A 26964-nucleotide genomic window follows, 5' to 3' on the forward strand; every position below is an offset into this window, starting at 1 on the left:
CCAGCTTTTCTTTCGCCCTCTTCTCTCCCACTCCGGGCCGGCGCCTCGGCTTTGTGCGAGGAGATGGTGTAGCCCCGCGGCCGCCCGAAGGAGAAGCTGGACACTTGTCTCCCGGCGCCGAGCTGCGTTCCCGCCCCTAGAGGAGAGACCCCCCTCGGCTCGGCGCCTCCCGCGTCTCCCGGCTGCTGGGGAAGCCTCAGCGCGGCCGACACCATGAGGTGAGGGGCGCGCGGGGCGGGGGCCGGCGGGCCATTGTGCCACGGGAGCCGCGACCCCGCTCTCCCCGGACCCCGCCTTCCCTCTCCCGGCCCGGCGCGTCTCCCTGGTCTCTGGTCTCTTTCTCCCCCCTCCCCCTTTGTCCCTTCTCATTTCTCTTTCTTTCTTGTAATCCTCCCCAACCCTCTTATGGGGGGGGGGGTCCTCTTTTCGACGTTGTCCCGTTTTTCCTCAAATGCTCCTCTTTCGCCCAGGATTTCCCTTCCTAAATTTAATTTGCTCCTGGCTCCCTCCCCCCACCAGCCTTGCAAGCCAAACCTGGGAGATGGGGAGGGGTTCGAGAATCGAAGCGTGCATGTTGCTGGGAAACAGGTATTTTTCCGTCTGTATGTAAAAATTTCGTGCACTTTTATAACAAAACTCTCGTGTTTAATTAAAAAAGGGAGAAAAGTTTGAGAGATGTGAAATTTCTGTGGGGAATAAAGTGCTCTGGTAGCGATAGGTGAAAGCTCTGAAAGGTGAAATTTCACGATGGTGGGGGAAGGGAAAGAATTGATTAGGTTTATATTTGGGGGGACACAGTGAAAGACTGGGATAAGTAAGTTGTTTGGGGTGTGTAAACGGGGGCGGGAGAGGGATTTGTTTGGAAAACCGTTTTCTCTCCTTCCTCTGTAGCAGCCTGTGTTGCATTGCAGCAGCTGCTTTTTCCTTTTCCTCTGTAATCAATAAAACAGAAGCTAAATTATTTTTTCAGCCCCAAAGAATTGAAGGTACGGCCGTAAAATATTTTTTTAATTGATCCGATGAAACATATGGTGTGATATTTTTCGTTTTTGTTTCTCCAATTGTGTAAGAGAATAAACCGTGATGTGGTGTGTCATTCATTGGAGATTTTTTTCAGTCTTTCCTAAGCTTGTTTTGTGTCCCTAACCTTCTCTTTTCGGATTGGTGCAAGACTTCGTGAGAAATGGGACTTGGTAGACTGAAGGCTGATCCATTCTGCGTTATCATCCTTTCGGCCTTCCTTTTAGGTTAAACAGTTGTGGATAAAGTAAATTACTCCATTTCTGTCTTCTGGAAGAGATAGTCTTACAGTTCATTTGGATTTGAATCTCCTTTGTGTTAAAAGATTAATGGCTAACCGTTGCCAAGACCTTTATAATGTAATACAATGAGATTTGAATGATATAATCTACACATTCCTGCGTTTTGGCAAGAAAATGTCATGTCATTGGAATTCTTTCTCAATTTAAGTAGTTTTCATTTTAAACTTTTTTTTTCTGTCAAGGTTGAACACTACCACTTTGTTTAAATATATATATTTTTTGTGGTTATAAGCTGTGTTGAGTTTTCACTTCAGCTTACTGTGAATTTGAATTATGTTTTTCTTTAATTCCAACGTATAGACCTTTATTTGAAGGCTTTAAAATTTGTTTTTAATGCTGTGTTTCTAAGTGACCCTTTTCCTTAGTGATTTCACATGCAAGTTATTTTCAGATATAATGGATCAGTTCAAAATGTAATCATGGCATACAAACCAAAAAACATAATCTTCGTAAAATGTGGCTTGAAAAATGCGAGTCATGCATTTGAGCGTGGTTTTTTTTATCAAGTTACTGATGTCCTTGAAGACTCAGGAACTATAATAAAACATCCATAATGTTAACATCTTGTAATACAACATATTGTTGATCTCTGCTTTAAAGATTTAATGCTTGTAGGGGTCTTGCAGACAAGAATTTATCAAAATTTTCCAAACTTTGGGTAAAATTTTCTCAACATTGAGAAATGTAAAACAATGAAAGTGGGATATTTTAAAATAAAATGATCGTAAAGTTGTCATACTCAGAGGTTGTGAACCAAAAAAAAAAAGTTAAAAGTATTCAGTGAAGTTTGATCACTATCATGTATAGTTGTGAGTCTGTCAACAGTAAATTGTCTTCACTTAAAAGTTCCTTTTCTTATAAAAAGTAACTTGTAATTTTTAAGCTGTTTCCCTGCTCTATTCCTTATTAAATGTAGAGAGGGATGAATCACACTGATTCTTTCCAGTAGCATAAATATAGAACATGGTACACAGGTCAGAAAAGTTTGTTCAGGTAGTCTACAGTAATTCTTTGTAGACTAATTGTGAATAATTTAAGAGCAGAAAAGAGGATCAGCTTTTCACTTTGGAAGGCATTGGATTATTTGGTAGGTGGTTTGTACAACTCATGTATACACATTTCTTTAGATACCTGTAAAAGCAGGATGGTGTGGTATGAAAGTAAAAGGTTCTTGTGCTGGCTGCAAAACGCTCTGGGATATTTTGGTGCTTAAGAAAGGGCTCTTCAGGTTATATTCATATTTGACTTAGTGCAAATGATGCTTTCAAGTATGGTAGGACATAAATGTTATGCTATTAAGTCGAGTCTCTCTTATTTACATTAAGGAGTAGTTCTGATGTTTTAAAGGCCATCCGGAAATAGGAGTGCATGAGTAGGAATTTCCATTTAAGTTGGTCAGAATTCTGAAGAGAGGATATGCTAAATATGTTGGCGGTTTAGGCATTTGTGATAAGATCTTTCAAATGACTGTAATTTCAGGAATAGCACGCTCATTGTGGTATAATGTAATAATTCCTATACAGAAGGAAACAGAATAATACTTTACATTCGTGAAACAATCTTAACGGCATTCTGTACTTGTAAAAAGCTGTATATAGAATTACTTGTTAATGTTTTGCTTACAGATAAGAATTTAAGAAATGAGAAAGTGTATTTCTTACATAAGACATTGAAAGGGTTGAGACCCAAAAAACTGGTACTTTTGTTAGTGTAACATCCAACTCTTGGGTTCTGTTCTTATTGTTCATTTATGTAATGTTTCAAAAGTATAAGATTTATGATTGAGGTAGGTGTATATATGTAATATTAATATAGTGTATGCCTTTTAAATGATTACATTTTTATTTAGTTGGTTAGTTACTCAAGATCTTATTTTGATAGAAAGAGGAGCTTGTCTGATCTAAAATAGTTGCATGTAGCCTAGTGGCTAAGAAGAGCTCAGAAGATTTTGGATTGACATTCTTAGGTCCATATTAAATAGTCCAGGCTTCCACTCACTTTTCTTTGACTTTCTCATGGAAAAAGGTGTGGAGTTGTGAGGATTCATCCAAGCCGCTTATTAGCTGGCTGACCTTGAGCTGATCACATTATTTCACTGATCTGTTTTTTAAAATATGTAAAAATAGGGATAATTCTTTACTGGGTATTAAGGATCAAATGATAATGGAAAAGAGTGTGTATTGTGTACTTGTAAGCATTATACAATTATATTACTTCTTTTGTTTTAGGGCTTAGTTCTGTTTTAGACTAGTTATATAAATCTTTTGGGTAGTTAGCTTCACCTCATCCAGTCCAAGTGTGGCAAGAAGGGTTTTTTTTGTTTTTTTTTTTAAAATTTTTATTTATTTATTTATTTTTGGCTGCGTTGGGTCTGTTACCACGCGGGCTTTCTCTAGCTGCGGTGCGGTGCGTGTGCTTCTCATTGCAGTGGCTTCTCTTGCTGTGGAGCCTGGGCTCTAGGCGCTCAAGCTCAGTAGTTGTGGCCCGCCGGCTCTAGAATGCAGGCTCGGTAGTCGAGGTGCACGGGCTTAGTTGCTTCGCGGTATGTGGGATCTTCCCGGACCAGGGCTTGAACCTGTGTCCCCTGCGTTGGCAGGCGGATTCTTAACCACTGCGCCACCAAGGAAGTCCCACAAGCAGGTTACGTTTTGCTTATCTACTCCCAGTTGGTAGTGGCTGCCATGTTGATAAGGACATAGCTGCATTTCTGGGTTTGGTGAGAAAGTGCCATGATTAGTAATGTTTAATTGGGATGAGGGTCCCAGAGAGTGGCAATAGAGTGTTAACTGGAATGCTCATTATTTAACCATCTGTGATCTAATCCACCCTTCTTATTTTATAGGTGAGGAAACGGATCTTTAAGTTTCCTTCCTGTGTGTATATTTAGTCTTTGAAGTAGTTATTGTGATTTTGTTATCTTCATTTAAATGTAATATACATTTTAGAGTGTGGCACAGTCAAAGCTCAGAAGATCCAGGGGTTTATATGCTTACTTGTTAATGGAGAAAACAGATAAAAATGGAGATAATTCTATTATTTCAGGGATTGCTGTGTCAGATGTCAAGTGAGATACCCATGAAAGGATACAAATAGTAGTCTCTATGCCCACGATCTTCCTTTATGCTTGTAGCTTTTGGATGTGTGACTTTCTCACAGACGTTAATTTTAGGGGCAGGAGCCAGATTTGCATTTTTTGGAATGTTAGTGCATTGTATTTAGGCATTGTTTTGCCTTGTAGGTATTAAGTGAACACATCTTGAATAAGAATGTGGATTAATGAAGAAAATTTACCGGTTTTTACAGTAGTCAAGGTTTTGGATACGTTTTTAGCCCAGTTGGAATAAGCAAAATAACTGGCAGGCCCATTTGGCTGGTATAGAAGAAATTACATACTGGACTGACAGTTTTGGTTACTTATCCTACACATAGCTTAAATCTGGGGTGACTGTATAACTTGTAAAACACCCAGTCTTTATCATAAGCATAAGAAGGATTTGGAAAAATGTGATTTCAATTTTTATGCAGTTGTTGGGGAGGAAAAGGATACTTAAACTCTTCCTGTGCCCCTCTCCCCCTTCTTTGAAACTGACAGATGGAACTGAGTGGAAGTAAAAGTTAAAAGGGAGAATCTGAGCTGAGGCTGTACCTCAGTGAATGATTCCCCTAATAAGGGCTTATGAAGTTTTCTGGAAGAGAAATCAGGAAGGGATTCCTTGACAAGGGATTCCTCTGACAGGGGATTCCTTGTCAGATCTTCTGGGAAGTAGTCCTGAATTTATTTACCTCCCAGCTCTCCCTTTGTGTTACTATGTACTTTGCATATTTTTTGGCCATTGCATTTATTATATTGTTTTATAATGATCTGGATCTATCTGTCCCTCTTCATTGTAAGCTCCTTGAGGGTAGGACAGCGTTTTTATATTAACGGTACCAGCAAAATATTAGGCAAATAGTGGGTGCTCATGTAAATGCTTAACTTTGGGGTGTCCTTTTCCAGAATCTATGTACTAACAATAACCACCACCATTTTTGGAGCACCTGTAGTGTTCTAGAAGGTGTACTGGTTATTATAGGATGTAGAATAGTATTTGGCATATAGTAAATGTTAATAAAGTTATTTAATTGAAACAAACAAACAAAAACAAGCATCCTGACCACAGGAATAGTGTTCAGAAACAAATAGAGTATGTTTCTCACTCAAACACAAAGCTCAGAAGTAGCCAAAAAGAGTCAAACTCAGGTTTGTCTAACTCCAAAGCCCTTTTGGAGGATACCGGGTTTCCTTGACTTTCTCATTAAATTCTCCATTAACAGAATGGCCATCATTCTGTTTTTTAGTCTCTTTGATCATGGGACTTGCAGATATTTTTGAGCAACAAGCTTATGCATGTCTATTGGTTTAGCTTATTTCTACTCTACTTAATGACTGCTTTGTTTTGATTCTTCCTAGTGCTTAAAATACCAATAATTGGATAGTTTGTGATATTTATGAAGGAAGATGTATTAGCTTAGGGTGCCGTAACAAAATCCCACAGAAATTTATTTTCTCAAAGTTCTGGAGGCTGGAAATCTTGAGATCAGGGTGCCATTATGACCAGGTTCTGGTAAGGCTCTCTTTACTGGCTTGCAGACTGCCATCTCCTTGGGCACCTTCTACTATGTCCTCACATGGCAGAGAGCGAGAGCGAGAGCGAGAGCAAGAGAGAGAGAGAGCTCTCTCTCGCTCTCTCTCTCTCTCTTCTTATAAGGTCACTGATCCTATTGGATTTGGGCCCCACCCTTATGAACTCATTTAACCTTAATTACCTTCTAAAGCCCTGTCTCTGAATATTGTCACACTGGGGATTAGGGCTTCAAAATATGGATTTTTGGGGGGAAATAATTCAGCCCACAGTAGCAGATACCCAGATTTTTTTTGTCAGTGGATATAACTTTGATGGAAGAAACTAATCTGTATAATGCTTAGATGATTTATAGATTGATTTTATTAAGTAACTCTACATGAAGAAATCATTTACTAACAGGGAATGATTTACACAAGAGACCTCTTATATTTTCTCGAAATTTCTGCACGCTGGAAGCTTCTGTTTTATAATGATTCTAATAAATTTAGTTAACATGTACTTTTCCAAAGAATCCTTTTGGTGTAAAGCAGTCAGTGTGCATATTTCGGTGCAGAGGTTGCATGGAAGAGGGTAAAGAGGACAAGCTTTGAAGTCAACCTGAGTTCAGATTCTATTTTGACGTTTATGAACTAAGTGATTTTTGAGTAGGTTATAAACAGTTTTTGAGATATGAATTCCTTCTGTAGAATGGAGATGCTTTTTGCATTACAGAGTTGTTAGGAAAATTAAGTCAGAAATTATATAAAACCCTGGCATAGCATTTGGCATGTAAAATGGGCTTGAGAAGAGTAAATCCCCTACTTCTATGAAAGTCTGACATCTCTTAAGTTTATGTTAAGAATGTGAAAAACGATGTTAAACGGTGCAGCTGCTTTAGAATCAGTGTGGTAGTTCCTCAAAATGCTAAACATAGAGTTACTAGATGACCCAGCAATTCCACTCGTCGGTATACATCCAAGAGAAATAAAAACATATATTCGTGCAAACTGTACACAAATGTTCATGGCAGCATTACTCATAATAGTCAAAAGGAGCATGGATGGAAACGTGCTAAGTGAACGAAGTCAGACATAAAAAGCCACTTATTTTATGATTCCATTGATATGATATGTCCATAATGGGCATATCTATAGAGACAGGAAGTAGATTAATAGTTGCTACGGTCTTGGGATAGTGAAGGAGGAGTGGGAAGTGAGTGTGTGCAAAAGGGTTCCCATACCCCATTCTACTCTGTGTGTGTGAGTGTCAGGGGCGGGGGGAGGTTGGGGGCTTCCCAAAACCAACAGGCAATTCCCAGATGCCATCAGGGTGTCTGAGAATTCATCTCAGCTCTGACACTGTCTGCCTGGAGATAGAATGAGATTCAAAGGGTAAAGGGCTCAGTCACACAAGACCCACCCTCCACTTTAGAGGTGAGTTGCAAGTACAGGTTGTCACCTGTGCTTATGACCGACTGGCTGTGAATCAGAGGGGCCCCACAGCTCCCTCCTCAGGTGTGGTTAATTGGCTAGAACAGCTCACAGAACTCAGGAAAACTTGTTTACTCACTAGATTACTGATTTATTATGAAAAGATTATATTAAAGAGTAGGAGCCAGATGAAGAGCTGCTACACAGGGTGAGTTCCTGAACAGGGAGCTTCTGTCCTCGTGGAGCTTGGGGCCGGCACAGTGGCACGTGGAAATGTTCTGGTTCCCCAGTGTGGAAGCTTTCAAAAAAGAGAGCCTAAAAGGCTGTTCTTTTGTTTTTTGTGGAGGCTTCTTTACATAGTCGTGATTGACTGAATCATGGGCCAGTGGTGATTGATTCAACTTCCAGCCCCTCTCCTCATTCCTGGTGATGGGGGTGGGGCAGGGGCTGGGACTGAAAGTTCCAACTCTCTAATCACTGGGTTGGTTCTCCTGGCACTATTTCCCATCCTTAGGTGCTTCTGAAAGTTACCTCATTCACATAACCAAAAGACACCATTATCATTCTCTGCACGTAGGAAATTCCAAGGGTTTTGGGAGCTGTGAACCTGGAACTGTGGAGGAAGACCAAATATATATATATATGAATAACCAAACATATATCTTACAAATCACAGTGTGTATGGGGTTTCTTTCTGGGGTGATGGGAAATATTCTAGAATTAAACAATGATGATAGTTGCACAACCTTGTAAATATATTAAAAATCACTGAATTTTATACTTTAAAATGGTGAATTTTATGGTATGTGAATTATGTCTCAACCTCCACTCCCCATCCTTGGATTATTATTTTCACTTACGCACTAGAGTAAATAATACCGGAAGATGGTCTTGTTTGCTTTACATTGTTTCTGACATTTTTGTTACTTTGGACTAATATTTTAAATTGACATCTTCATGTTTTCTAAAGAAGAGCTATTGAAGGTAGAACCATTGGGCTTTTCTCTTTAGGGAACCAGGCAGGTAGGAGTGCTGAAGTGGAAACATTAATTAGTGGTGCCTTTGAGAGGCCTGAACAAATTTTGGAGTCATCTTTGTGCTCAGGTAGCAGCCATTCTCTGGTAGCCCTGTAATAAGCAAGGATGACTAAGGTCACTGATTATATCAGTGAAACAAATCCATCAGAATCTTCAGAAAACTGTTCAAACCAGTTAGTGTTTTTTTTTTTTTTTTGGGGGGGGGTTCTGTTTACAATAATCTCAAATACCAAAGAAAGTTTTTGTCTTTGGGAAATGAAGCAACCTTGATATTTTTTTTGCCCTTCTAGAACATCTGGTTTTGGCAACCAGTACATCTGATGATAGTGAAGTCAGAATGACTAACTGCTTCAGAGGTCCTCAATGTCCTATCCTTTTTGGTATCTGTTATTGTATGTGTCAACTTGGTAGGGAAGGAGATTCATAAAGAACCTCAGAACATAAAGTGCAATAAAATGAATAGCTCTTTAGGTCAAATCTCAAGGGAGTCCAAATTGCTTGTCTAACAGTATAGTGAAGGGATCTTTCTGTGCAGGTTTTGTAATGATAAAATTGGTTATATTTGAGTGTCTGCTTTGCTCTGAGATGTCCCTTCCTCTCCTCTCCCAAATTCTCATCTCACATTCGATTAGTATCGCAAGCAAATTGTTCATTTTTTAACAATTTAAGATTTACGAATCATTAAGTGTTCATTTCAGTTATTTTGATCTTTTTAGTCTCTTTAATCTTTTATTTGCAGTATTTTAAGAAAATGAACCAATTTACTATTATCCAAATAAATGTCTGGTCAGTGTTTTTTTTTTTTTTTATAAAATTACTTTTTTTCTTTCACTATAAAGCAGTACAGGTTTTGCATAGATTTTAGGAGGTATGGAAAGTATAAAGATTTTAATAATGTAAGTCCAAAGCATCAAGAATTTTGATATTTTGACGTATAGCTTTCTAGACTTTCTGTAATGCCCATAGGCAGCCATAAATGTGCTTGTGTGTATGAGTATGTTTTAAATAAAAGTGAGATCATACTATTTAGAAGTGAAATTATGTTATGTATTTTGTAACTGGCCCCTTTCCACATCTTGTCACTAAATAGAAATCTAAATAATTTTAAGTGACTGCACAGTGTTCTCACTATGCTTGGAGTGACCTTAATCTCTTAGGGATAGACTTAGATTTTTTTTCGTTATTTTTGTTATTATAAAAAACACTGCCATGAACATCTTTGGGTATATATCTTTGTACACTGTGTATCATATTTTATATCTGCACAGATACTTATATTTTAGCATACATTCCTGGAATTAAAATTGAGGAGTAGTATTTATTTTTCCCCTTTCTTTTACTTTTTTCTGTCAGCAGGTCCCATCACGTCGCCCTCCCTTTGCTTCTCTCCATCTCACTGACACTGCTCAAGTCCAGGCCACTGTTAACGCTCACTGGAACAATTAGTGTCTCCTCACTTGCGTTCTTGTCCCCCATTCTCTATACATCAGTTAAAATGATCTTAAAGTGGAAATGTGATATTGTTCTTCGCTTGCTAAAGCCTTCAATGCCATCTTAGTGCTCTTAGGATAAAACCCAAATTAATAATAAAAGCAAAATTATTAGTAGGTCCTGTCTGATCTGACTATATTCTGGTTCCCAGCATAGGCCTCTGAGTATGCAATAAGTATTTGAGTGAATAATAAATGAAATTACCAGACCAGAGGGAATTTTATCAATTTTTGACACACATTACCAAATTAACAACATGGATGAGAGTGCCAGTTTTACCACATTGTGACCAACTCAAGCCATTATCAGCCTTTTTAATCTTTGCCAATCTGATAGGCAAAAGGTGTTATCTCATTGTTTTAATTTGTGTTTCTTTGATACTAGAGTTGGACATTTCATGTGTTTACTGGACATCTCTGTTTTTGTGTGAATTGTCTCTATCCTTTGCCTATTTTCCCAATGGGATGTTCAGTTGTTCCTGTAATGATTTATACCATCTTTAATAAGTAACCCTTTATGGTGTAGATATATTGATATTATACCAGTTATCTAATGTGGTATTACAAACCGCCTCAAAACCTCGTAAAACGTGTGAGTTGGCTGGGCAGTTCTGCTGGTCTCACCTGGATTCACTCATCTTTTCATTTCCTGACTGGGTTCATGTGGTGTGTCTGTTTGTCTCTCACTTAGTAATAGCAGCCTTCCATTAGATCATGCCCCAGTGTGCAAGCTTTTATCAAACTTCTGCCTGCATCCTGTTCCCTTAGTCTTCTTGGCCAAAGCCAGTTACATGGACAAGCTCAGAGTCAGGGTGGGAGGAGACGACACAAGGGTGAATCAAGAGGTGTGACTGTTGGATGCTGTGATGTAAAATCAACCAGATGTATCTTATAAAGAAATTTATCACTTGTCTTTTAATTTTGTTTTGGTAAAGAAGCATTAAAATTTCATGTCTGTTAGATCTGTTAGTTTTACCTTTATAGTTTCTGCCTTTGGTGTCATGCCTTTCCCAACTTAAAATTATATTAGTATTTACCTACATTTTTTTCTATTACTTTTTGGTTTATGGTTTCATTTATGTTTAAATTTAAGCCATCTGAAATTTGTTTTGGTGTAAGATGGGAGGTTAGTATTTGACAAAATATCAAATATTTAGTCCTTTGTCAGCATCATTTGTTGAATAATCTGTCTTTTCCCATTGATTTGAAATGCCACACTCATTGTATACTGAATTCCCATAAATACTTGGTTCTGTTTTTGGACTCATTAGTTATTTGTCTAATTCTGTGTTACTACCTCACTGTCTTAATTACTTTGAGTCTGTAGTATATTTTAATTTCTAGGAAGGAAAGTTACTGTTCATTTTCTTGTTTTTCAAAACTTTATTTGCTATTTTACTTAATACATTCTTTTAGATTAGTTTTGGAATCATTTCATCAATTACAACGAAAATGAAATAAAAAAGAAAAATTGCACCCCGAAATCTGTTGGAGTTTTGATTAGAATTGTGTAAAATTAATGGATTAATAGGGGTAGGGGAGAGAATTGACCCCTTTATAATACTGAGTCTTTCATTCTTTTTTCTCCTCCATATATTCAGATTTTTTATTTCATCTTTAGTAAAGTGCATCAACGCTTTAGTTTCTAGTTTAGTAGGTTTGATATGGTACCTTTAAAAAGTTCTTACATATTTAGAAATTAAACTTACAGCTTATTTTTACTCTAAGTATATCTGTTCTCATTTTTGTCTTAATTTTATTTAAAATGTATACTTGTATTTAAACATAAAGCCTGTGATTTACAAAAAATGTTTCGTTCTCCAGTAACTCAATTCCAATGTTGGCATTTATATTCCTCAGTTTTCTTAGATTTTGAAGTGTAATAGCTAATGGTTACTGAGTACTTATTGCCTGAAATATCAATACTTCCCATATTAACCATTTAATATTCCTCTTATAACTTATAAGGTAGGAACAGTTGTTATTCCCCTTTTATGGATGAGAAAACTGAGTCGCAGAGGGTTGAGTAACTTGCCCAGGGTCACTCACTGGTAAACAGCAAACTGGGATTCCATCCCAGGCAGTCTGATTCCAGAGCCCATGCTTTTAACCAGTATGCTCGGGTCTCTCGTTCAAACATGAACTGAGGTCTGTGTTTGAATTTTCTAAGTGTTGATGTCAGTGAATAATTTACTTTTTCTTTGTGATTTCATCGTATAAGGGTTCTTTATTTTCTGAAAATAATTGGTACAAGAACAAGGCCATGTAGAATGAATTGACCTAGAATAGGAGTAACATTTCAGAGATAGCAGGGGTGGGGAGAAAAGACTTTACTTGGGCTTAATCTTGAAAAATGAAACAAAATTATGGAAACATTCATGTTATAGTTGCTACGATGTGTTAAATTCTTAAAATGGAAGAAGAATGAATCAAGTGTTGGTTGCTTGTTTTGCATAATTTTTCTTTAAAAATTGCGAGATCTCATGAAACTATATACTTCGTGTAATGATGGACTTTTCTAGTATGATCCTAAAGAAATCCATTTTTGCCAAAATATTCAAAGCCTTCATTATCAAAGCCCACTTATATTTTCATATTATTTTCTTTTGCCCTCCTATTATCTCATCTTCATTAGCTTTCTCCAATTATCTGCTCATGGTATCTGTTCAGATGCTTTCAGGGGCAAGTAGCAGACTTAAAGTACTTAAACGTTAAGAACATTTACTGTCTCATATAATTGGAAGTCCCGAGAAAGAGTGGGCTCCAGGCCCACTACACTCAGTGGCTCATGGATGTCTCTGAGAATCCAGGTACATTTTGCCATCTTGAGTATCCATTTCATCTTCACACAGGTAGCAAGCAGGCCATGGGATTTCTAGGCTTCACATTGAGAACTAGCAATTCTTACAGGAAGGAGGACCATCTCTTCTTTTGTTGCTTTTTTCCCCTCTTAAGGTATAATTTACATACACCTAGATGTATTAATCATAAGTATATCTATAGGTTGATGGATATTTACTACATATACACATCTGTGTAGCTACCAACCAGGTCAGGATACAGAACATATCGAGTACTTATCATCCCATTAAGTGCCCTTACGTTCCTTCCCAGTCAGTGTCCCTCTCCAATTTTCATTTCTGCCAGTGGCTTTGCCAATAGTTGGAAACAGTTTTGATCATTTTTAGTGACTTTGTAAAGCCCTGCATCTTTTGGAAGGTTTGCACGTCTGCTTTGTACATGATACTCATTGTGTTGCTTTGTCATTGAAATACCTGCCATCTTTGAGAGACAGGGCAAAGGTGAAGTGGACTGACAGAGGCTCCTGTTACCGTAGGAGGGATGTTTGACAGGGATGAATTTTATAAGTTGTTAGTTCATTAGTTTTTCTGGTGTGTGTGTGTCAGGATGACTTTGCTTCCCTGGGCGACCTGGCAAGTTGTGGGAGTCTGGCAATGAATCATATTAAGACCCGTGAACCTGTTCTGGCCTATGTTACATTTTTACATATGTGTTGCTGGATTTTCTAATTTATTGCATTGGTGTATTACCCCATCCAATCTGTGATCTATGCAGCAGTCAGGTCTTTCTGAAATTCAGATTTTATCAGCTCAGTCTTATCTCTCAAACACTTCAGTGGCTTCCCATTGCTCTTAGAATTAATACCAAACTCTTCATTATCATGGCCTACGTCCCACATGGTTCCTCTTGCTCTGTGATTCCAAAGTTAGTAAAATGGCCCAGTAAGATGAATCCTCAAAAACCAGTTACAGGGAATTCCCTGGCAGTCCAGTGGTTGGGACTCTGCACTTTCACTGCTGTGGGCCTGGGTTTGATCCCTGGTCAGGAAACTAGGATCCAGCAGGCAGCGCAGCGCGGCCAAAAAAAAAAAAAGGAAAAGAGTTTAAAAACCCAGTTATAAAAAAGTCAAGATGTGCATGGACATACCCATTCCCTTATGCTTACAGGTTAGTGAGGGAGGAGGCATTAATCAGTTTGGTACATGGTATTGTGAGGGTAGAGACTTTCATATATTTTTGTTTGATTCCTTTTTAAATAATATCATGTGCAAATAATATTTTAAAATTTTGTCTAGTATGTATGCCTTTTAATTACAGCAGGTTGTCAGTGTTATTTTATATTGCTTTAGTATTTTGTTATACCCATTTATTATTTTTTTCAAAGCATCTACTTTAAGGGAAATTCCTCCATCATCTTTTTATATTCCTCTGGATATGGAAGTTTTTCAAGGTGGTTTCATTTTGGGAGGAGATAGGTCCAATAGAATCGTCATTGGCTTCAAAGCTTTTCTGCTCTTTACTGACTGTGAGACCTTGGCTGTGCCCAATCTCAATTTCTGTTTCTGCCAAAAGGAATTAATAATCCATTGCCTTGTTTTGTGGTTTGCCATAATGTACTTAGAGGATTTATGGATTTAGTGTATTCTAGCTATTGTTTTCTTTGTGTTGCATCATAACTTTTTTAAAAAAATGAAGTTGCAGCTCCTGAATGTTCTTTTGCCTTTTTCTTTAACTTTTAATGTGAAAGACTTCTTATTTTAGGCACTCTAAAAGCAAGGAGCTAGTTAAATTCTTAAAGAACCTATATTTTAAAATGTTTTAAACTTTGTTAAAATGAATCTTTAAAAAGCAGACCCCCGGGCTTCCCTGGTGGCGCAGTGGTTGAGAGTCCGCCTGCTGATGCAGGGGACACGGGTTCGTGCCCCGGTCCGGGAAGATCCCACATGCCCCGGAGCGGCTAAGCCCGTGAGCCATGGCCGCTGAGCCTGTGCGTCCAGAGCTTGTGCTCCACAATGGGAGAGGCCACAACAGTGAGAGGCCCGCGTACCGCAAAAAAAAAAAAAAAAAAAAAAAAAAAGCAGACCCCCTGAACTGTGGAACCGTTATTTGTATCACTAGGAACTAGCCCCCTTTCTCCTGCAGTGGCCACCTCAAGTCTCTCACTCTACCTTCCTTTCATATGCTTGATTCCTACTTTGTCAGCTATCCTTCCCAGACTTCCTCCTAAAAAACCTTCACCTGCACTCTGTAGCACACAGATGTCTCAACCTGGCATTCAGGGTCCTCTGCAAAACATTCCAGGAATGCCTGTCCATACACCCCACATGAATTCATTTCACAGTGGTCTGCTGCTTGTTCCCCAAAGGTTCTGGTGGAATTTTGGTCTCATTACTTCTGTTCTGTCTTCTGGAAAGCTGCCTTCTCTGTGCTCACTCAGACTCACTCTTGCTTCAGTTTCCTCTGCTAGTTTATGTCTTTAGTGATTACTCCAGGCTAAGTCTCTCTTATTGAACTCAGATCATCTGTTGACTGTTCAGCTCATTTGGTACTTCAGACCTAAAATTTTCCCTCAAAAAATCAAGCGTGAGCTCCCTTTACTCATGGCACATTTCACTAGCACTTTGTAGCATGCTGGGTACAATCAGAGACGTCCAGTAACTTTTAAAAAAGAAATATAAAAACTAAACTCATGATTATTGAGTATTTTAGGCCTTCTCATTTTAATTTTCTAGATAAATCATCTGATTTTCAAAGGTATTAGGTAGTAGTTCGCACAACTTAATATTAAACAGTATGTTTTTATACTCCTTTAATAAAGCTATGTAAAGGTATGGTTAAGTGGTGGTAATGATATTTGGATTAAAAAATTTAATATTTACTTGAAAGCATAAGGACCAACATATCAAATATGTGTGTGTATGTATATATATGTGTATATATATATATTTTTTTTCCTACCTGGAAATCTTATACAAATAAGAATTCTGTCATCCAGTCAGCAAGCCTGTTTCCCTTCAAAAGATTAACTGTTGTAGTTCTTTCTGAGTATGTAAAAAGTACTAAAATTAGAAATTAATTCAGTAAGGTTTTTATACAGATCATGGATACAGTGATGAACTAGGCAGTTTATTTTTTGTGACCTCCAGATCTACTCTTTCCCTTCCCCCATTTTCCTAAATGTTCCCATAATTTCTGTATCAATCAAGATTCTATAGAGAAAAGAACCAATATTTATTCATTCATTCATTTAAAGAAACTGACTTACATGATTGTGGGGGCTGATTAATCTGAAATTTGTTATGCAGGTTGGCACACTGGAAACTCAGACAGGAGTTGATGTTGTACCTTGAATCTGAAATTTGTAGGGCAGGCCAGTAGGCTGGAAACTCAGAATTTTTATGTTAGTCTTGAGGCAGAATTCCTTCCTTGCCTCTTCTAGCTTCTGGTGTGTGCTGGCAATCCTCGGCATTTCTTGGCTTACAGATGCACTCTCATCTCTGCTTCCGTGGTCATAGGTCTGTCTTTTCCTTGTGTGTCTCTGTCTTCGCATGACATTTTTCCTCTTTTAAGGAGACTAGTCATACTGGATTAAGGGCCCAGCCTACTCCAGTGTGATCGCATCGTAACTAATTACATCTGCCATGATCCTGTTTCTAAGTAAGATCACATTCTGAGGTACTGGGGGTTAGTACTTCAGCACATCAACTCTAGCCTGCGTTTCCCATTTGGGTATGGACCACGACTTTGGTCTCATTCACCTCTCACTTTAATCAGTTGAGCTAACTGCCCCAGATGACAGATACAGAGGGAGACACGCATACATTAAATATAAATACATGCAAAATATCCACAGTAAAGCTACTAGAACTAATGAATGTATTCCGTAAAATTGCAGGGTACAAGATCAACGTGCAAAAATTAGTTGTTTCTATACACCAGCAATGAGCAATCTGAAAAGGAAATTAAGAAAGCAATTTCATTTACTGTAGTATCGAAAAGAATAAAATACCTAGGAGTAAATTTAACCAATGCGGTGAAAGACTTGTATACTGAAAATTACAAAATATTGCTGAAAGAAATTAATGAAGACTTCAGTAAATGAAAAGACCTTCTGTGTTCATGGATTGAAAGACTTAATATTGTTAAGGTGATAGTAGTACCCAAAGTGATCTACAGATTCTGTACAATCTCTGTCAAAATCCCAATGGCGTATTTTTGTAGAAATAGAAAAACCCATCCTAAAGTTCATATGGAATTTCAAGGGAACTGGATAGCCAAAACAGTCTTGAAAAAGAACAGAGTTGGAGGACTCACATTTCGTGATTTCAAAACTTATTACAAAGCTGTAGTAGTCAAAACAGTGTGGTACCGGCATAAATTAGCCCTGTAGACGGATGGAACAGAATAGAGAGCCCAGAGGTGAACTCACATTTATGGTCAGTTGATTTTTTTTGACAGGGTTACAAAGACCATTCAATGGGGAAAGGATAACCTTTTCAACAAATGATGCTGAGAAATCTGGATATTCGTAGTTCTCTTGAAAGAGTTTAGTATTTTTTCCTATAATATGAATGCCTACATCTAAATCAGGGTTTCTCAACCTTGGCATTATTGATATTTGAGGCCAGATAATTCTGTGTAGTGGGCACCATCTTGTGTATTGTAGGGTGTTTAGTAGTATCCCTGCCTCTACCCACCAGATGCCTGTAGCTCACCGCTAACTTCTCTTCCTAGTGAAATTTTGCATGGGGGAGAAATCACCCCAGTTGAGAATTACTACTCTAAATTCTAAAATGTCAGGAATTATTGTATAACTTTTAAGCGTTTAAAAAATATGTTCAGTTTATTTATTTATTTATTGGCTGTGCCGTGCAGCTTGTGGGATCTTAGTTTCCTGACCGGGGATTGAACCCATGCCCTCAGCAGTAAAAGTGTGGAGTCCTAACCACTGGACCACCAGGGAATTCCCTTAAATGTTTTACGTTTATTTTTAAAATAAATTTATTTATTTATTTATTTTTGGCTGCGTTGGGTCTTTGTTGCTGCACGCAGGCTTTCTCTAGTTGCGGCGAGCGGGGGCTACTCTTTGTTGCAGTGTGTGGGCTTCTCATTGTGGTGGCTTCTCTTGTTGTGGGGCATGGGCTCTAGTTGCACGGCCTTCAGTAGTTGTGGCTTGTGGGCTCTAGAGTGCAGGCTCAGTAGTTGTGGCACACAGGCTTGGTTGCTCCGCGGCATGTGGGATCTTCCTGGACCAGGGATGGAACCCGTGTCCCTGTCCCCTGCATTGGCAGATGGATTCTTAACTGCTGCGCCACCAGGGAAGTCCCTGTTTTATATTTAAATGAAAAAAGGTGACTTATGCTGTTTCTTACATTTATTATTACAGAAGATTTGTATCTATTTGGCTACCTAGACTTTAGTCTGTTAACCACAAATTATAGTGTTTCAAAAAAGAAAATATGTTCTGAAAATCAGTTGATATAAGTACATTTGTAAGTTAGAAACTACCTGAAGATGAAAAAAATCAGCCTTTGAATTTTAACATAGGTGAAATGGGAAAAAAGGAATACTTTCAAAGAAATTGTTATACCTCATTGTTAGTTCAATACAAGTGTTTAAAATAAACTTAACTCATTGTTTTAAAAGATATTTTCATTATTAACTTTTGTGTCTCAAAGACCTGATAAATTTTCCTCACTTGCCAATAGGCTTGCCAATACCTGAAGACCCATCACGTGCCTGGCACAGAGCACGAGTCCCTTGCTGTAGATTGTAGTATCTCTGAGGATAACCTTCGGGTAACCTTTGCTCACACTGTGTACAAACTGCGTGGGCTAGCCAATTACATATGACAACTTTTAATATCCTCTACTTATGCAAAATAAGGAGATATTTGATAAGTGTTAGCGATTATTTGTGCATTTAAAGACAAGCCAGGCAACTTGCTAAATGCTTCATGTGAATCATTTCATTGAATGGAGAGGATAAATGAGATTGGTGTCAGCATTGCAGTTTTACATTAGAGGAAACCAATGCTTAAGTGACTTGGCTAAAGTCACATGGTCTAAATGACAACTGAGATTCAAATCAAAGTCCTGCATAAATCCAAAGGCCTTGCTGTTAATACTTTGGCCTCTAACTGTTCTACCTTTCAGTGCTGCTTCTCAAATTTCACTTTCCATCCTTAAGATCACATCCAATAGTGTCTCAACTTGCATCTTGGAGTTCGTATAGGAAGGAAGTGATGGGAAATGCAGCAGATTGGACTGGATTATAAAATCCAGTAAGGCTTTGAACAACAGGAAAGGAATGAAACTAATGCCTTGTATTTCTATACACTTCTTCTTCTAGTCCTTACAGCTACTCCCTAGGGTAGGTATCACCCTCATTAACGCCCTTGGCTGAGAGTACATGGCTAATAAGTGGTGGAACCTGTCCGTGAACCCAGCTTTGTCTCACTTCCAAACCTGTATGTATTTTACCCCATGTCTTCAAAATGGTTTGAACTTTTCTGGTGGATTAATGACTTCTAATTTGTGGGCTCTGGGGGCAGCTGTGGGATTATTTTAGGGAGATAACTTGAACCACTGTGTGCACCAAGCTTTGTAACCCGAAGATGCCTGCCTTCATACATGTTATATTTCAAGTATGTAGGCGCTTTTATAATAAGATACAGATTTATTTAAAAGATAGTAAATTCTAAGTACTTTTAAATCACATTTTCTCAGTCAACCTGTATTAAAAGTAGAATTTATGAATTTAAAGGGCCTTCCTGTCTTCAAAAAGGTTGAGAACCACTGTTGTAAATTGATTTTATCTGTATTTGATCTGTTTCTTAGGTGGGGCTTGGCAGCCATTTAACTTTCTCAAAAGAAGGGGATATCCCAAAACAATGCAAGTATTAAAGATACGGCAAGGATAACTGCAAACTTTAAATTTTTGTTCTTTAGATGAAGACTTCTGTAAAAAAAGAAAAGAAAAAGTTACTAGTTACCTATATAGGCAAATCCGTAAAAATAGTTCAAATAAATTTTAAATAGGAGAAAATTTAAATTGTTACGAAATTATAGCCCTTGCTCTTATAAATTAGGATTTTTTGAAAATAAACTGAAAGGATCAAATTACTTCTTTTAAATTATGAAACAAAAGGTATGTAGTATGCTATTACATAGGATTTTAAAAAACAACTCTTACAGATGATGTAGTTTTAAAAGAGAAGTCCAAATTTAAGTAGCAGTTTTATTCTAGCACATAGAGAAACATTGAGAGTGAAGGCATACCAATACATTCAAGTTGTAAATAGGCTGGAATTTGATTCTATAGTTTTAGAATTTATATCATTAGACTTCTGATGTTGGTAGTAGTCTCTGCAAATTTGTTTTTGCATGTTTTCTCAGCCTCAATGGGGTTAACTGTGGCTTGGCAAGCCAAGAAAAGGAGTTCTGTGCTGTTTTCAGACTGCAGAATCTTGTTGCTATGCAACAAACCTTGTCAGTCAGCATAAGGTATAGTAAATTGGTATTCTCTGTCCCTTTTCACCACATGCTCATTTTGTAATCTGAGAACTGGTTTCGGGCTATTTTGCAAGGTTTTATTTTAAAACAGGCATTTAAAGATTTTTGTTGCTTTTTGTAATTGGGTACGTTTAAGGTCTGTGAAGTCTTTCTGTTCTTGTGTAGTAGATGCACTAAAATGCTTGTGTTCAAAGAAAGGGTTTTATAGATCTGTTTCCGAGTAGTTTCAGGTTAGAGCAGTATTTTTGTTCTGGTACTGTAAGAGGGATGATACTGCTACTGCCAATGAGTAAATTTCTGCTTGAAAATTCAAGTTAAATAATTTGAACATCAGAACTTTACCATAGCACAACATATTATCTTATAATTTATTTTTGTTTTTGTTTTTTTTTTTTTTTTTTGCGGTACGCGGGCCTCTCGCTGTTGTGGCCTCTCCCGTTGCGGAGCACAGGCTCTGGACGCGCAGGCTCAGCGGCCATGGCTCACGGGCCCAGCCGCTCTGCGGCATGTGGGATCTTCCCGGACCGGGGCACGAACCCGTGTCCCCTGCATTGGCGGCGGACTCTCAACCACTGCGCCACCAGGGAAGCCCATAATTTATTTTTGAAAAGTATGGACCCAGAAGTTGGTATCAGCATCCCTTAATTGATAAAGTATTTTTATAGGAATCCTAAACTTGTATAGCATCTCCTGTAGAATCTGATAGTTTATTTTCTTCCAGGGGAAATTAAAATGTTTTAATAGCAAATGATTATAGCCTTTTCCTAAAAAAGGGGGTAAAGTATACAAAACATAAAATTCACTATATTAATCATTTTTAAGTGTACAGTTTCATGGCATTAGGTACATTCACATAGTTGTACAAACCATCATGTCTCCATCTCTGGAACTGAATAATAGCCTTTTGCATCTGTTTAGTAACTTAATCCAGGCCCTCTTGTAAATGCTTTAGATAAATTAACTCAGTTAATCTTTATAACAACCCTATAAAGTAAGTATTTTTTTTATGTTCCAGATGAGAAGACTGAGGCAGAGAGAAGAGCACACACTAGTCATGAGTAGAGCTGGAATTCAGGTCCCAGCAGTCTAGCTCTTCTGTGCTCTCAGCCACTACGCTGTGTTGTCCTCTTTTGGAATTATTTTCATTTCTGTTTAGTGGTGGGAGCAATGATTTTTTTTTAAAAATGACTTTTTGTAGTTTATTCAAGTAAAGTTAACATACTTTAACAGCGTTACGGACTATTAATGAATTTAGGTTGGCCATATTTTAGGCTTTTTTCCTAAATATTTAAAAAGGATGTAGTTTGTATTGTATTATGGTTAATTGCATGTAAAATTATGTATGTTTTGGTTAATCATATAGAAAAGATTTAATTCCCTTTTTCAGCTTGTTTCTGGACCACTTGCCATGCTGTTCCTTCCAGTAGAGTGTATGGAGTATGCAGATTATTTTCTGATAGTTTAATACCAACATAAAGGAAGGTACATTGTTATTAAAAAATTCTAATGTGATGCCATTTAAAACCTAAAGCCAGTTGGTGTTGGATCATCTACTTCTTAGTATTTTCTAAATTCATGCTGGTTTTTTTTCATGGATAATCTGGAGTTAATTATGTATTGGCAGAGTAAAGAGCAATGGGCAAGAGTGAAAAGGGAGAAAAGCAGTGCAAGGTGTCATTTGAACTTCTGGTTGATGCAAAGGGATGGAATTGTTTGAACTCCGCTGCTTTCTGCTTGGTGCTCTATGTCTCTTTTCATTCTTTACCTGAAGAACTTACCTTTCTCCTCTGACCCCGCACTACCCCCCTCCCCCGTTCCAGTAGATCTTCTGCCTTGAGAACCCTTGACCTTGATCTTCCCTGATTTATATGGTCTCATCCTGCTCTAACAGATTTACTGTATAATCAGTTTTCTTTTCATTTCTCTTCACAGTTGCACCATCTTAAAAAAATTTTTTCCTCCTTTTATTTTTGTGCATTTCTATATATGTTTGATTATGTTTTTTATTTGTTCACTTGATAATGTTTTGCATTCTCTATGCTTTTTAAAAACTCAGAATTTTATTAGTTGCGTATTTCACTGTAATTTACCTATTTCCTTTTTTGTTTTTAATTTATTTATTTTATTTATTTTTGGCTGCACGCAGGCTTTCTCTAGTTGTAGCGAGCAGGGGCTGCTCTTTGTTGTGGTGCAAGGGCTTCTCCTCGTTGCAGTGGCTTCTCGTTGCGGAGCACAAGCTCTAGGCGTGCAGGCTTCAGTGGCAGGTGGGCTCAGTAGTTGTGGCGCACGGGCTTAGTTGCTCGGCGGCATGTGGGATCTTCCTGGACCAGGGCTGGAACCCATGTCCCCTGCGTTGGCTGGCGGATTCTTAACCACTGCGCCACCAGGGAAGCCCTACCTGTTTCCTTTTAAATGGCTGTTTGTATGGTTTAAAGTGACTTTGTATAATGAATAATGCTTTCATGAACCCAGAGGGTTTTTTTCCCTCCTAATTACAGACTAATTCCTTAAGATAGATTTCCAGAAATAGTATTAGATCTCTGAATAAATAGAAACAGTTTTAAAAGCTCTTGAATCATATTGCCAAATGCTTTCCAAAAGTGTTTGCCAGTTTTCATGCCAGCCTGCAAATATATGGAGTGTCCATTTCAGCACAGCCAGCAGCAGCAGAGAATGTTTTCATGCTGACCTTTAAATCTAAGAAGAATTGACTTAACAGCTCAGCTGGGCCTTTATCCTAAATTACACCTAGAATTATAATTGTGGTGGGATTGGATTCGAGAGAAGTAAGGCCTGGCTACCAGTTTCTGCTCCTTAGACTGCTTTTTAAGTTCTGTTTTGATGCAGTCACTGCCCAGATAAGGTTTCATTTAACGCTGTATGCTTTTGGATGTGTGAAGTGACTAATTTTTTTCTGCTTTTCAATCCCTTAATTATTTTGATATGTTGGATGGTATGGGACAAAGTGGTGTGTGTTTCAGATGACATTTCCCTTTGGGAGCCAGGGCAGGAATAGGTTTGGCTCTCTCCTTCGCCCTTCAGGGGGCTCTGGTGGCAGCAGAAGCAAGCATCTGAGATCAGGTTCAGTGGCCACCTTGTCCAGGGGGGTGCTTCTTGGATATAGCCTGAGTTACTGTTACTTGTTTAGCCAGAAAATAATTAACAACTCTGGAGTTAAAGTGGCTTTTCCCTAAAAATTTGTTATAGAATTCAGAAAAATTAAGTACTGTTAGAATGTTTTCCCTGAGTAGAAGAAAGGTCGAGGGAAAAGCATTCCTGAAAGTTGATAATGTGGAAGCCGCCTCTGGCCTCGTAACAGCATTCAGCACAGTTGACCCTCCTGGCCTTGAACCACTTTGACTCAGGTGACTTTAAGTTCTCTTGGTTCTCTCCTTATCTCATTGGCTGCATCTCTTGGTCCTCTTCTCCCTTTCTCTTCTCACCCTGGACTTCCATTCCTTCGCAGTCTTATTCAGCCCCTGGACTTTACCCGGTGTTTGCTCATTCCCGGATTCAAGTTTCTGGCTGGCTCTCTCTTGTGAGTTCCAGATAAGAAGCTCACAAATAGTTCATTTTGTATAACTAATAGACACCTTAAACATCACGTGTCCACATCAGAGTGTGTGATATGTACATACAAATTTTCACTTACTGATAAATAGGTATTTCAGTGACGGTTTTCCCCTCAGACTTTCAACCATAACAATAACATAAGGGGCTAAATTATAAATAACATCAATATAAGACTTGTAATATTGAAATGAATGCCTTCCACACTGATTTTGTAAGCTTTAGATCCCATGATATTTTTTCTGGTAAGCCAGAAGAAAGTTTACCTATTTTCTTAATGTGTGAACAAAGAAAGGTATTTATTAAAGGATTTTTCTTACGTGAGCTTTCGTATGCTATGTACCTGTACCATTAAACACCATTCCTTTTTCTCAGTTTAGTATTTCATATGTCAAGCTGACAAACAATAATTTGAACTGTTGTATGGTGGTACAACTTTCTTACTCAGCAGTTCAATTTTGTCGGTATCAGTGCCTTTGTAGATTATTGTTATGCATTTATTTATTGTATTTTTATATGCATTTATTTACTGTACTATTATTTTTTGCCCTCATAAAAATGAGGGGTGGGGCTTCCCTAGTGGTGCAGTGGTTGAGAATCTGCCTGCCAATGTAGGGGACATGGGTTCAAGCCCTGGTCTGGGAAGATCCCACATGCCATGGAGCAGCTAAGCCCGTGTGCCACAAATACTGGGCTTGAGCTCTAGAGCCCGCGATCCACAGCTACTGAGCCTACGTGCCACAACTACTGAAGCCCTCATTCCTAGAGCCCATGCTCCACAACAAGAGAAGCCACCGCAATGAGAAGCCTGCGCACCGCAACTAGAGAAAGACCACACGCGGCCACAAAGACCCAACACAGCCAAAAATAAATAAATAAAATAAGTAAATTCATTAAAAAAAAATGAGGGGGGGAAGTAGTAAAAAACAAAATGTTAGTAACACCACTGAGATAAATATGGAAGTCACTAGGTATTCCAAAAGTGGTAATTCTTCAGCCTCAATGGGACTGGTCCCTGTTTGTACTTAAGCTGGTTGTCTGCGTCTGTATATCGTATATGGTAATTTTGACACTGATGGAAACTCAAGTTAGCTGAAGAAGGACCCTAGTATAGTTTACAGCATCAAAGTGAGAGCAGCTGGAGCCAGGGCCTCTCTCAGACCTCAGGGATGAGAACAGAGCTAGCAATTTTGGTTGACTAGCAGTTACTCGCTCTCTTTGCTAGGCTTTATTCTTTGCCCCTGTAGTCTTTCTTCACATGGTTTCTCCAGATTCCCATATTCCATCCAGCTTTTGCAAGCTGAGTCAAAGAATGTTTCTTGTAATCTTTAGGTAGAAAAATCCTGCATGAAGACTGGTGACAAGCCCTGTCTAGGTCACTGTCTCGTCTTCTCTAGTAGGGGCTAGGATGCTGTGATGAGCACCAGTGGTAGTGGGGAATGAGCTTTTCTAAAGTGAGAGAAGGAATCCTGGCAACAGATATCCATTATGATATTCAACTAAGAAAAAGACAATGGCAAAAGTCAGTTATATATAAAAAACAACGGAAACATGTCTCAAAGGTGAAGTCTTAGATGATGGAAGAAATTGGAGATTAATGTTAGTGATCTGTTAGATATACAGGGTTATAGAGCTTTTTGAAGAATGTAGCTTGCAACACTCCTTTTCCTTTATAATAAAAGAAAGTTGGGGGGGACTTCCCTGCCGGTCCAGTGGTTAAGACTCCACACTTCCAATGCAGGGGACACAGGTTTGATCCCTGGTTGGGAAACTAAGATCCTACCAAAAAAAAAAAAAAAGAAAAAGAAAAAAAAAGGGAAGGGTTTCCTAAGACAAAGTTTAAAGAAAATTGGTTAGATAACATTTCATTTCTTTTTTTAAAAAATATTTACTCATTTATTTTATTTGTTTTGACCGTGTTGGGTCTTAGTTGTGGCACGAGGGATCTTTCATTGCGGTATGCGGGCTTCTCTCTAGTTGTAGTGCGGGCTCTAGAGTGTGCGGGCTCAGTAGTTGCGGTGTGCGGTCTCTGTAGTTGTGGCACATGTGCTCTGTATTTGCAGCATGCGGGCTTAGATGCTCCTCAGCATGCGGGATCTTAGTTCCATGACCAGGCATCGAACCCACGTCACCTGCATTGGAAGGCGGATTCTTAACCATGGGACCACCAGGGAAGTCCCAACATCTCATTTCTTATAAAGTCCCTGAGCAACTGAAAAAGAAATCACTTCTGTCTACTAAATACTGCTTTAGGTAAGCCAAGAAACCAGAAATTTGAGGTGAGACTTATTTAGACAATTAATTTTATCTATTTTTTTATTCATTTAAGTGATTGCTTGTACCTTAGTTTTTAAAACTAAACATCCATCTGCTAACTAGGGATTTCCTATCTTTCGACTCTTGGAATGAAAACTCATTTTAAAATTAAGACTATTGCTTAGCTCTTAGACATCCTGCTTTCAGGAATGGGTGATGTCTGAGAGAGTAGGGATACTGGAATTCCATGTCCACTTTGTTGACCCTGGTACTCCACCATAAGAAAGCAGACCCAGGGAGGAGGCATTTCACATCCCAGCAGGGCAGGGGGGTCCTTACTCCTTAGCTTTCCCATTTATTTGTATCCACCATGTAAGATTGTGGTCCAGAAAGAACTCACCCTGTGACAGGTATAAGGATCAGCATCCTGGGGTATTTCCCCTCCAGGGGATCTTCATCTTGGCTTCTTCTTCCCCTGTAGCTAGAGTCCAGATGTTGAGGAAAACAGATCATCCTTTCATTGTCTAGAACAGATTGTCTAACCTCCACTAAATCATGAAGCTTTTAACATTTAAAGCTTGTCTGTTTTCCAAGAGATTTGTTAATGGAAGTATCATGGTACTTTGGATTTATAAGTGACATTATGGGTTTTTGACTGCAGATAAAAAGACTTGTTAGTTATTTCCTTTCTTTTGTTCTCAGTCACCAGGTGTTCTTTAAGAAAAGCACCAACACAAAAGAGTTATTAACCTCTAATCTCAGAGCCCTTGGGGAAGTATTTTACTAATATTAAGCAAAACAGAAGAATTGGGGGAAAACAGTTTAGAAAACAAATCAAAGGGACTAATTTGCTAATTAATAGATATAATGCAAAGAACAGAAAAACAGAATATAAAAGCTAAGCGCAAGAAGCATGTATCCTTAAAAACAAATAGTAAAA

At 38.3% G+C, this 26964-nt stretch overlaps 1 protein-coding gene across 1 annotated transcript in view; it reads left to right on the top strand.

Moving 5' to 3' along the window:
• Positions 1 to 19: 19 nt before the first annotated feature.
• The window catches only part of ENAH (ENAH actin regulator), a 158086-nt gene continuing 131141 nt past the window's right edge, over positions 20 to 26964 (top strand). The window contains exon 1 of the mRNA XM_024753165.1: positions 20 to 218. Coding sequence (XP_024608933.1) covers positions 214 to 218 — 5 coding nt within the window. The 5' untranslated portion in view covers positions 20 to 213. The remainder of the gene's footprint in view (positions 219 to 26964) is intronic.

Source organism: Neophocaena asiaeorientalis, unplaced genomic scaffold (assembly GCF_003031525.2).
Source record: "Neophocaena asiaeorientalis asiaeorientalis breed wild unplaced genomic scaffold, Neophocaena_asiaeorientalis_V1.1 scaffold634, whole genome shotgun sequence".
In the NCBI taxonomy this organism is placed as follows: Eukaryota; Metazoa; Chordata; class Mammalia; order Artiodactyla; family Phocoenidae; genus Neophocaena; species Neophocaena asiaeorientalis.